Genomic DNA, 16,114 nt, shown 5'->3' with positions numbered 1-16,114 from the left:
GCAGGTCTGCGCATTCCAGAGGAGTGACGTCGTAGCCGTCGTAGACGCACTGGCGCCGGCGCGCGCTCGCTGTGCAGTGGCCGTCTGACACTGCGCTGGAGCCGCTGCGCTTCTGACTGGCGTTTGTGTGTGTCATTGGAGCAGCAGTAAGCATGACAATCAAGCTAATCCTTGACAATCTAGACAACCAGGAAAGCTAAGAATAATCAGCTGAACCTTTGCTAACGCTACGTATATCCTGACTAGCCGAGCTAAGCCACTGCAACATTTTTTTTTCCAGGGGCATTATAAGTGGTCTTAAAATGTGAAGGCCCAAGCACTTTTTTATTATTTTATTAAGTGTTTGCTATTGCCCCGACGCGCGCACGTCTGGTATAAATGTTTGAGTTTCCTCGCAGCAGAATTAGGTTTTCTCGTACATTCAAATTACAATCCGGCACCGATTGGTAAACAGTCCGACGGCGAATCTGACGCTGAATGGTAAAGTCGTACTTTACCATTTTTCTGGCGGATTTCACTGTGGGAACTTCAATTTTTCTTCACCAAAACCTTGCACCACATGGAGGGCCTGCGCGGTTGATGTGGTTGGATGATTTTTCTCCGCCACCCCCGACCACACGCCGGTTGCCGACGCCGGATTTTCTGCGACGCGGGGCCCTAAATGTTATCGCGTTAAAAAGAAATGAAAGTAACCGAAAAAATTTTCCTTGGCCTGTTGCCTGCTCCTAATCTCACGATCTACGTGACGCCGGTGGTTAAAAGGATGTCCGACATCCACCGCCCTGACCGTGACGCGGCTCTGGCTAACACTCCCGGCGATAATTTTGTGCACATACACAACAAATACGCAAGAAAGTGCATGAAAGATGATGCCACGGTAGCCTAACTGGTAGAGCATCAGAGTGCTCTACAATTACTAGAGGGAGCTCTGGAGCTGCCATCGTTCAGCCCCCATGGGAATAATGGTTAGCTCATGGATTTGTCTGATGTTCGTGCTTATGGATTCAGACGCTCCTGTTGCTTTGTTTATTATACGCTTTATCTGGGCCTATATTGTACTCAATTTCGAAGCAATGTATACTTCTTTTAATGCAGAAGGTAATAAGATTTTGCAAGCACGCATCATCACCATCATCATCATCAGCCTATATTTTATGTCCACTGCAGGACGAAGGCCTCTCCCTGCGATCTCCAATTACCCCTGTCTTGCGCTAGCATATTCCAACTTGCGCCTGCAAATTTCCTAACTTCATCATCCCATCTGGTTTTCTGTCGACCTCGACTGCGCTTCCCTTCTCTTGGTATCCATTCTGTAACCCTAATGGTCCACCGGTTATCCATCCTACGCATTACATGGCCTGCCCAGCTCCATTTCTTGCGCTTAATGTCAACTAGAATATCGGCTATGCCCGTTTGTTCTCTGATCCACTCCGCTCTCTTCCTGTCTCTTAACGTTAGTCCTAAGATTTTTCGTTCCATCGGTCTTTGTGTGGTCCTTAACTTGTTCTCGAGCTTCTTTGTTAACCTCCACCGGTTATCCATCCTACGCATTACATGGCCTGCCCAGCTCCATTTCTTGCGCTTAATGTCAACTAGAATATCGGCTATGCCCGTTTGTTCTCTGATCCACTCCGCTCTCTTCCTGGCTCTTAACGTTAGTCCTAAGATTTTTCGTTCCATCGGTCTTTGTGTGGTCCTTAACTTGTTCTCGAGCTTCTTTGTTAACCTCCAAGTTTCTGCCCCATACGTTAGCACCGGTAGAATGCAATGATTGTACACTTTTCTTTTCAACGACAGTGGTAAGCTCCCAGTCAGGATTTCGCAATGCCTGCCGTATGCACTCCAACCCAATTTTATTCTTCTGTAAATTTCTTTCTCGTGATCAGGGTTCCCTTTGAGTAATTGACCTAGATAAACGTACTCCTTTACAGACTCTAGAGGCTGACTGGCGATCCTGAATTCTTGTTCCCTTGCCAGGCTATTGAACATTATCTTTCTCTTCTGCATATTCATCCTCAACCCAATTCTTACACTTTCTCGATTAAGGTCCTCAATCAGTTGCTGTAATTCGTCTCCATTGTTGCTGAATAGGACAATGTCATCTGCAAACCGAAGGCTGCTGAGATATTCGCCGTTGATCCTCACTCCTAAGCCTTCCCAGTTTAAGAGCTTGAATACTTCTCCTAAGCATGCATTGGAGAGATTATGTCTCCGTGCCTGACCCCTCTCTGGATAGGTAACTTTCTACTTTTCTTATGGAGAACCAAGGTAGCTGTGGAATTCTTGTAGATGCTTGCTAAGATATTCACGTATGCCTCCTGTACTCCTCGATTACGCAGTGCCTCTATGACTGCTGGTATCTCTACAGAATCAAATGCCCTTTCATAATCTATGAAAGCCATATAGAGAGGTTGATTGTACTCGACAGATTTATCGATTACCTGATTGATGACATGGATATGATCCATCGTAGAATATCCCTTCCTGAAGCCAGCCTGTTCTCTTTGTTGGCTGAAGTCAAGTGTTGCCCTGATTCTATTGGAAATTATCTTATTGAATATTTGAAACAATACTGAAAGCAAGCTAATGGGTCTATAATACTTCAATTTTTTAACGTGTCCCTTCTTATGGATTAGTATGTTATGGATGTTGGCGTTCTTCCAGCTCTCTGGTACACTTGAAGTCGTGAGGCATTGCGTATAAAGGGCCGCAATCTTTTCAAGCATGATAACTCCTCCATCTTTGATTAAATCTACTGTTATTCCATCTTCTCCAGCAGCTTTTCCCCTGGTCATGTCTTTCAAGGCCTGTCTAACTTCATCGCTAGTTATAGAAGGAGCCTCTGTAACCGGTTCATCACTATTTCGACTAAAAGTAGCTTGGCTGTTTTGGGCACTGTACAGGTCAGTATAGAATTCTTCCGCCGCTTTTACTATGTCATCGAAATTGCTGATGATATTACCATGCTTATCTTTCAGTGCATACATCTTGCCTTGTCCTATGCCAAGCTTTCTTCTTACTGTTTTAATGCTGCGTCCATATTTTACGGCTTCCTTAATCTTTCCCACTTTATAATTTCGAATATCCCTTACTTTCTTCTTGTTGATCAGTTTTGACAGTTCAGCGAATTCTATCTGATTTCTTGAGTTGGACATTTTCATGTTTTGTCGTTTCTTTATTAGGTCCTTTGTTTCTTGGGAGAGCTTACCTACTGGTTGCCTTGGTGCCTTACCTCCAATTTCAATTGCTTCCTCTGAGATCAACTTAGTTCAGGTTTCATTCATTACCTCTATGTTGTCTTTATCTTCCTTTTCTAAAGCTGCATATTTGTTTGCGAGCACCAGCCTGAATTGGTCTGCTTTTACCCTTACTGCCTCTAGGTTGGCCTGTTTCCTCTCGCAAGCACGCATAATCGCTGCTAATTGCAGTGGTTCCGCTTGTCCATGCACCCGTGGCGTAATCATTTCAATATCGGGCTTTTGTGCTAGATAGAGGTCCTGTGTTCGAATACGAATTTTTATAATGTTTACCTAATTGTGCTATAACGCAGTACTTTTTTAAAAAATGATCACTTTGCAAAGTCGCGAAGCCATCGAAAGCCAGAAGGACGACGTTTAGGCAAATCCACGTACTTACCCATCATTCGCATGCCGGCTGAACTGCCCTGCCTGCAGCTTCAGCTGTAGTCACTATAGCGTCACAGTTCCCTCTATTAATTGTATTAAACTCTATGGTTAGAGCCCCGCACGTGTTATGTGGATGATGTGAGTTTAGTCCACAGCTGCGGCAAGGTATGTTTTCGTCCACTATAATTCCACTTTGCCTTACTACTTTCACATTTCAATTAGACGTAACAATTACCCTCCCGCTAATTTTTCTCTGGTTTCATTGTCTGTTACTACCATGTACCTGCAACAAACAAAAAATGGATCCCCTCGGGTGCCCATACGCGTTACGCTCACGGAAGCATTCCGAAGAGCCACTGTAAACTTGATCGTGACGTGTACCCGTAGGCATGGCCGTTCAGTGGGGCATCATCGGTGACGTCGGTGTAATGCACAACGTGAAAGGCGGCGATGTGGACTACGCCGGTTATGCCCCTCAGCGTATCAGCTCGTGCCTGGCGGTGCTCGACATGTTCCTCAACCAGAGGCATCCCGTCGTCACGAGCTTCGTCAAGTCGGAGATGTCATCCGGGTTGGATGAGAAGAGTCCAAAGGCCCGTGACCTTGTGGAGACCATCGCCAATATATTTGGTAAGCAGTGAGGGCCTGTCCTTGTTTTAGGGTCAGAACTCCGGGCTATAAGTTTTCTCTAGCCTTACTTCCGTCATTATTTGATATGAAGACAGCAAGAGAAGTTTATTATTGAAGGCCAGAGGATGGTCTTATCTTGTGGGCGCTAATATGCTACTCTTCGCAGGGGAAGGCGAAAGAGGGATGATGCCGATGGTGATGGTGACGAGAATAGTGGTGCAAGAAATGCTGGAGTTCTACACAGCAGCATTCTTTAAAACCTACACGTCCTGTATGCTGGCGGAAGTTGTAACACGGCCCGCGTACTACAAATATATAATATATAGACAGGTGGGAAGGAGTTCCCTGGTTACTTCCAGAGGAAAAGGCACTACGCCTGCCTGCTCTAAACAGGCAGTTTGAAATAAAAAGAGGCTCCAGTCTTAGACGGTCCAAAACATTGCTGGGATTGTGAGGCACGTTGTAGTCAGGGCCACTGGATTGATTTTGACCACCTGGGACTCTTTCAGCTGAACTTAAGTCTAACTGCGTGAGCACTTTTGCATTTCGACCTCATCGAAATAAGGCCGGGGTCGAACCCACAACCTCGACCTCAGCAGTGCAGCGCCATAGCCAGTGGGCTACCGTGGCAGGTCCACGTCGTTAAAACGCGTGCTGCTTTAAATATTCGCTGAGCATTAAGAATGACTGGTGGTAGTCTAGTTCACAGAAACTTGCTCCGGTGACTTAGCCGGTACAGCAACGTGGCGTTCTGCTGCCGTGCAAGACGTGAGCTTATATTTCTATACTGCTGGCGGGCCGCTACCCCGTTCGGCTAGCAATGGAACACAGTTCTCGTTTACAGTATTTGTGGGCCACGCGTATAAAAAAAAACAAGTGCTCGAACTTAATCAGCAGGCACCCACTATGCCGCATTCTATGCGGGAATTGTATTTAAGGATATTGAAGCGCATCAATTGCGTAGCATCCCCAGAGGTAATGGAAACTGACTGAAGCAAAACGAATCGCAGCGCATTCTATTTATTGTGACGTCAGGAATCTTGTCGACGTAGGATGATGATGTAGCGTCGCAGCAGGGTGCTAGCACATACCTGCGAAATGTTTTGTGATATTACTTTCTGTCTAATTCTTTGCGACCGATTGTGTTCTTCTCAACTAAATCTGTTTTGTTCCTTTCCATCTATAATTTAATATTCAAGTTCGTATCAAGTGTTACTATTTCTCCTCTTTCATATTTACTTCATGTTTGCCTTATTTCGCTGTGGCTTTTACAGTCCCCAGGGCAGGTATCTTCGAAGGTTGTGCTTCATTTCTGTTGATGTTAGGGGTTTATACCGCATTTACTCAGATATAGGTCGAGTTCTGTGTATTGAACTTGCCGAGAAATAAAAAAAAAATAATTCCAGTATAGGTCAACGCATAACTGTTTAGAAAAAAGTTCCGAGCCCTTCCACTGCTGTAAAGAGGAAGCCAGAGAAGCTGTGACTATGGCGGGTCTGCTATAGCGAATATTGCTATGGTGAATTCATATATATTATCATTATTGACTATATTGAGCGTCTTCGGCACGTTCGTCAAAGAGCAATTACACCGCCGTCTTGTTTTCGCCCGGCGCGATGACCAAGAAGTGCGTTTGCTGCGGCAAGTCCGCCCATCGTCATAGACGAGCGTATGTGCCACAGCGTTCATTGCCGTGGCACACTGCATGGCATCGTCAGGATCCTGAAGTCAGGATCCTGGAAGATGTGGTTAAACGAGCGTCCGTCCCATAGCGAGTCCAAAGGGCAACTGCTAATAACAGCGCTAGCGCAATCACTATGTCATGTGACAAAGGGGTACAACGATTGGTGGGACGTGCCGCCGCCGAGCATCGCGACACTTCTGAAAGAGGCATCGGCGGTGGCGAGGGGTATAACAATGGGCCATCCAACACCCGTTTTGATACCTGTGCTAAGGCACAGCTGGCGGGAAAGGGCCCGTGCACATTGAGCCTAAAATTGTTGATCTACTTCCGGTCTGTCGCCGGACGCGATCTGCTGGAACCTAACCTATAACCGCTTCACTGTAAAACAAAATCGCCGCCCAAACACTCCGTGAAGATGGATAACCAGCGAAGCTGAAACGTGCGGCCCCGTTGTTTATCACTGGGTTAATCCCGAGGGTATATTTAGGTATTTCTCAATTATGAGGTTACACACACGTTCGGCAGCGACGGAGAGAAAGACGTCACTGACGGTATGCCCGCAGTTTACCGTTGTCGCTTGCGTTCGATGTCTCGAGCTTACTCGGCGGTGAGGTTGGTACCATTCGCACGCCACTGCCGCTTGCGATTCTTCGAAATTAAATTGCTTCAAAGTTGAATCTGTCCGTTACGTGCGACAATGAATGGATCGTACCCCCTTAAACGCGGCCTCACCATTACGACGACAGGAGAGAGAGAGAGAATTAACTTTATTAATGGTCCTGAAGGGGCCTGGGCGCCCCTTACGGGGGCCGGCCCGGTGGCTCCGCCCATGTGGGGACTGGGAGTCTGAGCTCGCCAGCCACCTGTTGGGCCTTCTGGACAGGATAAGTGAAATCGTACGCTGGAATGATGAGCGGCAACGCAGCCAGCTGTGGAAGCAGACGACGACGACGAACGCGGGAGCAGTGGCACGAGCGCATGCCGAGCACGAGCATGAGTGCAACTCTCGGGTGCCAACGTGCCAGCCACGGTAGAAAAAGATAGGTGATCCGACGGCGGCGCGAGGCGCGGCCACTTAGTGTGACTCTACGCACGCCGCTGCCGCAAGGGGCAGCATCTGTTCTGGGGGCCACTTTTTCGCTCGCTTTGCTGGTGCTTTTATGGGCACGCGCAGCAGAGGTGCTTTATTTCGATGCATATATGTCGTTAGCCTTCTTAAAACGACTCTATTTGGTTGGAGAAACGTCTCTTTATATTTCTGCCGACATTCCGATTGACTCCGACGCGGCGAGCAGCGGCAAGCGCAGCGCGTCGTCTGCTTGAGCAGACGACGCGTCTCTCTCGTGTTGGAAATGACGGTATTTTGACAGTAAGTGGCATGAAACCTTCTACCTGCTCAGGATTTGGCGTGTGAATTACGAAAATTTGCACATGGGTGTTTAAATGCTGATGGAGAAATTATCCACTCTTGTGCCGCTGCTGCAAGGCCTCCTGAACACGTGCTGCCCCTAGCGGCGGCGCTCACTTCCGGTCACACGAAGTGGTCGCTCTCTCGCCCCAGCGCCGGCGTGCCGTCGGAGCACCTATCTTCTTACACCGTGGTGCCAGCTGTAGAAGAAGAAGACGCTCGAGCCAATGCTGATGATGATAGTTTTCTGTACACAGGCGACGGACAGACGCTTTTTCGTTTCGCCTAGCCATATGAAGTTTCGCCTTAAAAACTCTTAAAACCTGACACACCTGTATTTACCGTAAGCTCGGCTACTAAACCTCGCTAGTCGACGCCATGCTGCATCCTCGTTGAAACCGCCAGAGAAGTCGTCCTCAGTGCCATCTAGTGCGATGGTTGTGCAGCATTTCCTAAAGCCAGTCTGGACACTCTCCAGATCCAAATTTAGATAAGGCAACGCAAGTAGCATGGAAACGCTTACAAACATTGCCCTTTCCAAATCCTTGTGTATTATCAAAGATAGATCCTACGATGTACAATCCGCAATGTAAATTCTGTCCCCAGACGGCCACGTTATACCACATGGTCTGGGCGTGCCAACATAATCCGAAAATATCGCCCAAGCCTAATCCGACGATAGTCGAGTGGGAGGCAAACCTGTCGAGCTCGGACCCATAACAGCAACAAGCCCTGGTCAATCGAGCCCGGACGGCGGCAAAAGCCAATGGTCTTCCGGACTAGGAGGTCCGACCACAAAACGACTATTCATGTTTCACTAATAAATGTTTTATTCTCTCTCGACCTGTCTTCTTTTCATCCTCGTCTCTTTTACGCTGTTCTTTCTTTAAGTAACTTTATTGATTGATTGATTGATTGATTGATTGATTTATTGATTGATTGATTGATTGATTGATTGATTGATTGATTGATTGATTGATTGATTGTCCGAAGGCCCATACCTGGTGGAACACTACAACTAACCACAGTTTTGACATTACAGCACACTATAGTACCCCCCCCCCCCCCCCCCCATAGATGACCGTGCCCCTAAACAAATTTAAACTCGTGGGGAAAGACACAAAATGTAGCACGCAATAGCCAATGTCAGATGGGCTCCTTTCGTGAAAATTTGAGTAGTCATTTACTGCTTACGAACGGAAGTTTTGCGCAGACATGCCAAATACAACAGCACCGGTACGAGAGAATGTCCGTCAGTGTAAAATATCCAAGAAGTGGGGAGTAAGTGTAATCAGTTCTACAGGAAATGTTAACTGAATTGAGGGATATGCGAGCCAGTATGGTTGCCTGAGGTGCTACCTCTGGTGTCGGGTCGAATTTCTGCTGTTCACACCAACGAAGAAACAGCACATACACCCATGAACCCGAACATGAATGTTCGAAACTTCACAAAGTTTCGTAAAAGCCTCATATACCTTATTGAAACGATGTTTGCACGCATGAATCCGTCAGGTGTGAAGGACACGTCAAGCCTCGACCCGAACACAAGCCTCGGCGATCTGGGCATGGACTCACTGATGGGCGTCGAGGTGCAGCAGACCCTGGAGCGAGACTACGACTTCGTGCTGTCTATTCCGGAGATCCGGCAGCTCACCGTCAGCGAGCTTCGAGAGATGAACAACAGAAGTGATGGAGGAAGCAAGCAGCAGTCCGGAAGCAGCACCGTGGCGTCACAAATGACGGACCACGAGCCAGGTACTCGCCTAGAAATCAACACAGAGATAGTTGGTACCCTTATTCACTGCGAGGATCATGAAGTGCTGGCAAAAAAAAAAAAACGAGGACTAACAGACGTACACAAAACATGCACAGCATGAGGTACTCGCCGCATGCGAACGCTGAACTGTAGCGCACATGGGACGTTATTAAAATTAATTCCGAGCGCTTACGTGCCAAAACCATGACGTAATTATGAGGCGCGCTGCAGTGGGGGCACTCCGATTCAAGTTTGGCGACCTGGGGTTCTTTAACACGCGACGAATTCACGGTAGACGGGCGTTATTTCTTAATTTTGCTCCCATCAGAGTGCGGCCCCTGCGGCCCGGGTTTGACCGTCAGAATAGTATTTAACTGAGCTAATCCGTTGATCCCGCGACCTCAGTCTTAGCAGTACAATGCCGTACCCAGTAAGCTACCATGGCGGGTGATGTTCTTCACAAAGCGGATTGTAAATAAGAGGTGTTCGTAAGAACAGGTGTCACTAGAACACTGCCGGCTGTCGTTGCTACCGCCGGAATTTGTACGTGGTTTACTTCGTTTGTGCTCCTCTGTATTTGTCTTTCTATTACCTCCACCCTTTCATCTTCCTCCTGTGCCGCTACGCCTTGCTGGGCAGCCAACAGAAACTATCTCTTGCAAACATTACAGTGTACAGTACAATGTACATTACAGTACATTTTTCTCTGCTTGTTTTAATTGTGAAAGAGAGAAAGATAAAGCAAAGACTCAAGGAAAAGCAGAGAAGGTTACTAGACTCGCTCCTGATTTGTGATCGTACACAAGGGAAAGTGGATAATTAGATTAGAAAAAGGAAGTGCAAATTCACAGCGTTTTCATCCGGAGGTGCACATCCAGAATACAGTCGTTCTCAGGGACTGGCGAGTTCGGGAACTGCAGCAATACACGTTTCGCCCCTGGCCTTGGGACGCATGTGTGGTCGTAACAGTGAAGTTGCTATTAGCCAAGGAAGCTGACCAGTGGCAGGTATAGTTTTTCGTGAACGACAAAACCTGCGCTCTCTATACTCCTTGTTTACACCGTTAGTATAAGCACGTAATCACAGGACCATCTTTAGGGTTCGGTTTCTTTTTTTTTTCGTCGAATACGCCGACGTAGGCATCTTATAGGTGACGACGGCTGTACTATTTTTTTCATTTATGTAAGCAGAACGCAGCAAGGACAATGTGCAAATACAAACATAGTATTGCCAAAAACGCTGAAACGTTTTCGGCACCGGGAGCCTAATACTTTCATGATAAGCTTACATACAGAACCTTTCACACATTCGCAGAATCCACGAAGGCGGCCGAGGTGCCACGGCTGGCATCCGTTGAGGGCATGGTCGCCGACAGTGTCGTAGTAGAAATGAATGGCTTCAAGGGATCCTCTGCCTTGTTCTTCATTCATTCAATCCAGGGTCATGTTAGAAATCTATTAGAGATCGCCAGTCACCTTACCGTGCCCGCCGTCGGATTGCAGTGGACGCCTGACATTCCGGTGCGATCCATCGAGGAGATGGCCACTGTTTATCTGCAGGTACGTATAACTGCGTCAAACAAAAGGAATTCCACCAGCACCGTTCCAAAATCGAAACGCCATTACTTGAGCTTCGCGATCGTCGCGATCGTCGCATCTAAACTACCAGCATTGCGCACCCATGCGACGCATGCGCGCAGGAAAATACATGCAAGTCATTGGACCGCACGGGTATCAGACGTGCACGCGGTGCACAAACTTTTTCAACATTTAACACCGTATCAGGGGCGGAATTCACTGAGCTGTGCCGTTCGTACGTAATTTCTTACCCAAGAAGTTCTTGCGCTAAGATAAGGGTGCAACCGAAGTGGCAGCGCACGTAACTTACGGTGTCGTGTGAGAGCGAGAAGAAAGCTAAGCTCGAATTAAACGACAAGGAAAGAAAGAATCGTGGTCAGCTGATAGCATGATCGCCCATCATGTCCCCGTATACTTGAGGCTATATTTTCACTGCAAGTTACTGCACACCCCTTTTCGACAGCTTCCTTGTCTCGGCGTATGTTACAGCGCCGCCAAGCGCAATCGCGCAGCCATAAAAAAAAAAAGGAAAACGGCAGTGCCTATATTACCAAGCGAATAAATGTTTTGATTTCGATAATAATTAGGGAAAGGAAAAAAACTGGATAATAAATAGTTCATACGGCCTCGAGGCACGGCCATCAGCACCCTCACGCCCATTGGAATGACATGCCTTCATGACTACTGCTATCTGTACTGAAACATATGCATTTTTGTAATTATGAAAGTCACTTGCAGAGGTTGATTGCACTTCACAGATTTCTCTATTACCAGATTGATGGCATGCACATGATCCTTCATAGAGTATCCCGTCCTGAAATTAGCCTGTTGTCTTGGTTGTTGAAGTTAAGTGTTGGCCTGTTCTATTGTAAAATAGCTTTGTAGACACTTTATACAATACTGAAACCGAGCTAATGGGACTGTAATTCTTTTATCATTCTGCGTCTTCATTTTTATTGATCAGTATGATGTTGGCCTTTTCCGACGTTATACTAGGCACGTAATGTTGGCATTTTTCTGCCAAGGGAAGGGTAGCGTAGTCGAGGATGGCAGAAAATCAGGTGGGGTGCTGAAATTAAGAAATTTCCAGGCGCAAACTGGAATCAGCTAGCTCAAGACAGACGTAATTGGACATCTCTGGGAGACGCGTTCGTCCTGTTGTAGACATAAAAATAGTCTGATGATGATGGTGATGTTGATGATGATTATCAGACATACAAAGTCTGTGGCCTGCAGACTTTGTATGTTTTGAGTGCTTGGCCGGTGTCGTGCCGTATGTCTATTCTGCTCCTTCATTGTCATTAGCGCTGTGGTTTATTTAATAAGTTAATAAATAACTTCTGGAGTATAACGTGCCAAAGCGAAAATCTTATTTGAAAGCACGCTCTAGTGGTAGCCTCCGCATTAGCTTTACCACCTTGGGTTCTTTAAATTGCACCTAAGCCTGAGTACACGAGGGTTTTATGAAATTCCTCCCCATCGAAATGGAACTGCCGCATCCGTGATCGTACCCGCAACCTTGAGATCATCAGCGCGAAGCCATATCCAATAAGCGATCGTGGCGGATCGGCTTAGGCCACAAGGGGACTCTCGTAGCACTCGCCATGTTTTGTCACTTTCCTTTCAGAGGATCAAAGAAGTTCAGCCCAAAGGCCCCTATAACCTGGTAGGGTATTCCTTCGGGGCCACTGTGGCCTTCGAGATGGCCTTGCAGCTCCAAAGTGCCGGGGAGTCCGTGGGCAGCCTCACCCTCCTAGATGGCGCTCCCAAGTACGTGTCTGTGCATTGGATCCACTACCAGAGACGCCTTGCGGACACCAAGGAGGAAGAAGAGTCTTTACTGCTGTGCGCATTCCTCATGCAGTACCTGGATGTCGACTTCCGTGAGGTGCGCACGCTTGATGTTGGATTATGTTCGTCTGAAAAGCCAGTCGTCGGCTTGGTTGTCGAATACTATCAAGATGTATAGTGTGAAACTCTGCCACATCTGCGCCAACATCTAGCGAACTGCCCATTCTAAACAACAAATAGCCACTTCCCCTCCGTTATTATTTTAACGCTCCTTACCTTGTTCATTGTACCTGAACTCTTTATGGACGAGTGTTACTTAAGGCAACGAAAAAGAACATTTTTTTCTTGCTGACTTTCATCATTGAATTTGAAGTTTCTGGCTAAATGTCTTCGGCCAACACTGAATGACTGGCAGAAAGCATCAATAATTTGTTCGTTTAAAGGAAGAACTCAGCATGAAGAAGAAATTTGGCACGTGACCGGCTGTCTTTTGAAAGCAAAGTCAGAGGAGACGACCTATTCAAGCTATCCGGCGCCAAGTGGTGTCACACGTGTGATGTAAAGGAAATGAAATATACGCCTATGGTTCACATGACACAATGCCTGCCTTTAAAAATTCCAAACGAATCCACGGATGGTTTGGAGTGAAGCCCGCTTCCACTTTTCTGCAAGGTGTTCTTTTTTTCCTCTTATTGCATGAAGGGTTTCCTAAAAATATATTTTCGTTTCATTGTTTATGGCTATTCTCGATGTCATTCAAACATTTCGATAGAAAGTAAACATTTGTTTCAGTTATTTATATGTGCCATCAGTACTGCGTTAATCACTACAGGGCATCATCAAAATTCCGATGCCAGTGGCAAGCTGTGTGGCTTGAGAATTTTTATGCATGGCCCTATGACGCGCAGCATCTCTGTGCTGTCTAACTATAAATGCGTGACTATTTCCCGGTATATTTTAATAGTATTGCTAATAACCACGAATACGATCATGATGTCGTTGTGCATATTGACGTTGCTGTTCCCGCCGTCACTCATCGTGTTCGCGCTGCTCTTCGCTAGCCCTAACTACGCGTGACCTTTCCATCGCGCTATCACAGTGCCAAACAAATACGCTTCTAGGCGGGTTCTTCTTTTACATATGAAAGTGTAGTGACGTTACTTCCTGATTCGTATGCTACAGTTACCGAATCGCGGCTACTGCAACTTATGCAACGGTACTGTCGAAACGCTCGTCTAGCTTACGCTGTGACTGTGCTGTGCCTACCGCGCAGGCCTGGCATTTTTTTGCGATTTCCCCTCGGCGATAACGATTCAAACGCATTGTATTTGCGCAAAGCATCACAAGATGTCGCCACCAGGTTTTCTATAGCAGGGGACAATAAACCAAGGAGTATTTTTTATAAAATGCTGGAGTGGAGCTGCCGTCTCAAAAGTGAAGCCGGACCGCCGCCATCTTACCAGAGGCAAGCAATATCATTAGGAAATAACGGGGAATATATGAAGCACTTCTTCCCACTCCATGCTGTTTTATTGCGATAGCAATTATATGGACACTCAAAAGTAGATTTCTGCCGTCGGCGTCGCCGTCGCCGTCACCGTGAGATTCCGTATGACGTCAATGGAGATGAAATCGTCGCCGAGCGCCGAACGCTGTATGTGCGAGTGAAAGGGCGCGAGGGGCGCGCGCTTTCACGGGGAGTGAACGCACGGCGGAGAACAAACGCGCGTTCTGCGCCGTGCTCGCTTAAGAGCTGGCGTCTCTTTTCTCCTTTACAATCACCATATATGTAGAGCAAACGCGCCTTCTTCCGACGCGCGAGAGGCCGTGGGGGAGGGGGGGGAGGGAAGGGAGGCGACGTTTAGCTGCGGCACCAAGTGCCTATTTATATCAGAGGCTCCGGCAACAGTCACCAACGCCGCACGCATTTTGAGCGAACGCGGGCAAAACGCCGACGGCGTCGACAACAGTTCTGCGTGTTGCCGGTGCTTCTGCATGTCCAAGTTTATACAGCTGATAAAGCTAATATCATTACTCCGTATAGCTCTTTACAAATTTGCTATCGCAAATGATGCTTCGCCTTTCACGTGAAACTGCGACAACTTTTTTAGGTGGATAATTTTGCCGTGCCAATATCGTTGGACGTCTTCCTTTCTGTCACTGGTTTCAGAAGAAAGCCTTAAGTTATTTTCAAATTTTATGGCACATCATGATATTAATACACAGCCAAAGGTAATATTTTAAGCGAAAGGTTCGAGCTTTTAATTTCAAATTAGCCTAGCATTTGCAATAACTGACCAAAAGGATGTTAGCTGCTAGCAGATTTCAGCTGTCACGGCCCTCTTTCAGAGTAGAAGTATGGGCAAACTGTGGCTTCAACTGTGCTGGTAAGAAACTGCGGGGACTGCCACTCCAGCATTTTTTTTTTTTAATCCTCCTTGTCCGCCATAGAGATTTGTAAGTGGCGATTGGAGGTTTGGTGGTTGGAGCGTAGGGAACAAAAACGGAGGCGTACAAAATAAAGTTCTCAGTAGTGGCTTATAAAGTTTGATGCTAGCAATTCTTCAACTGTGGTTTTTTTTCCACAAATATAGGGCATTACACAAAATCAGCACAAGAACTTGGTGGCGCAACCCACCACCCAGTTTCAAAGGGACGCTCATAGCATCCATCCATCCATTTCCGGCCACGGCTTCGATACTCATGTAATCCGCAAATGGTCAGAAGTTTTCGGACTAGCTAAAACTCCCTATTAACACTTTTAGCGTCACTGATGTACCGGTACGTTTCCGGGATTTTACCACTCCATGTTCCCTTTAACGTTACTTTTTTTTTTCAGATAAAAATGTCAGGACCACACAAAGAGAGTGTTTCTCATTATCCGTGTAATTTTTCTTTAATTTCTTCGCAACTAAAAATAGGTCTCTGTGTTCGTTTTATAATATCCGAGAAAAAAAACAACACGGTAGGGATGTGCCACCTCCGAAAAAACCTAACGCTGAAAGGTTTAGGTGGTCCGGACTGCAATCACTTTAGTCGGCATGAAAACAGGTTACGATGCAATAGAGTTGGCCTTGTGGTTCATTGGGTATCCTCTGTGCCGTTCACACCTAGGTCCGCAACCAGTTGAAGCAGTGCCCGAGTCGGGGAGCCAAAGAAGAAGTCGTCGCTGACACCCTCTTCAAGGCGTACCCGAAACTTCGCTCAAGACGACAGGGCGTGGCCACGGCTATGCGTGCCTTCTGCGAGTTCGTCACCGTCGGTTCCAACTACGAGCCCCGTGCGAAGTTCAAGGGCGATGCCGTGCTCATCAAGCCGTCCAGTCCGGGCAAGTCGACGAGGCAATTGCCAACCGACTATGGCCTCTCCCAAGTAAGCTAAATGCTTGTGCTTCTCTTGGTGCGCGTTTGTTCAATGGAGCCCGCACGCTTTCGGTCAGCATTGCGGTAAAGAACAAAACGCTCGCAGTTTGGCCCGAAAGGCGAAGCATTGATGGCGATGACAAAGTGCAGCGTATTAGGCAATCACAGGAAGTAAGCTTCGTAGCTTTATGGACCGTATAAATAGGAATAAACATTCGCTAACTAATTAAATTAACGTGCATGTTGTCTCACGCGCACAGGCCAACATGTACAGATCTCA

At 47.0% G+C, this 16,114-nt stretch overlaps 1 protein-coding gene across 1 annotated transcript in view; it reads left to right on the top strand.

Moving 5' to 3' along the window:
• Positions 1-16,114, top strand: part of LOC119454113 (fatty acid synthase-like) — a 115,882-nt gene that overhangs the window by 98,012 nt on the left and 1,756 nt on the right. Inside the window, 5 exon segments of the mRNA XM_049667926.1 lie at positions 4,014-4,256; positions 8,861-9,103; positions 10,419-10,663; positions 12,309-12,569; positions 15,587-15,844. Coding sequence (XP_049523883.1) covers positions 4,014-4,256; positions 8,861-9,103; positions 10,419-10,663; positions 12,309-12,569; positions 15,587-15,844 — 1,250 coding nt within the window.

The sequence above is a fragment of the Dermacentor silvarum genome, chromosome 5, assembly GCF_013339745.2.
Source record: "Dermacentor silvarum isolate Dsil-2018 chromosome 5, BIME_Dsil_1.4, whole genome shotgun sequence".
Classification (NCBI taxonomy): Eukaryota; Metazoa; Arthropoda; class Arachnida; order Ixodida; family Ixodidae; genus Dermacentor; species Dermacentor silvarum.
Note: the sequence above shows the minus strand (reverse complement) of the source record. Positions and strands in the feature narration are given on the sequence as shown.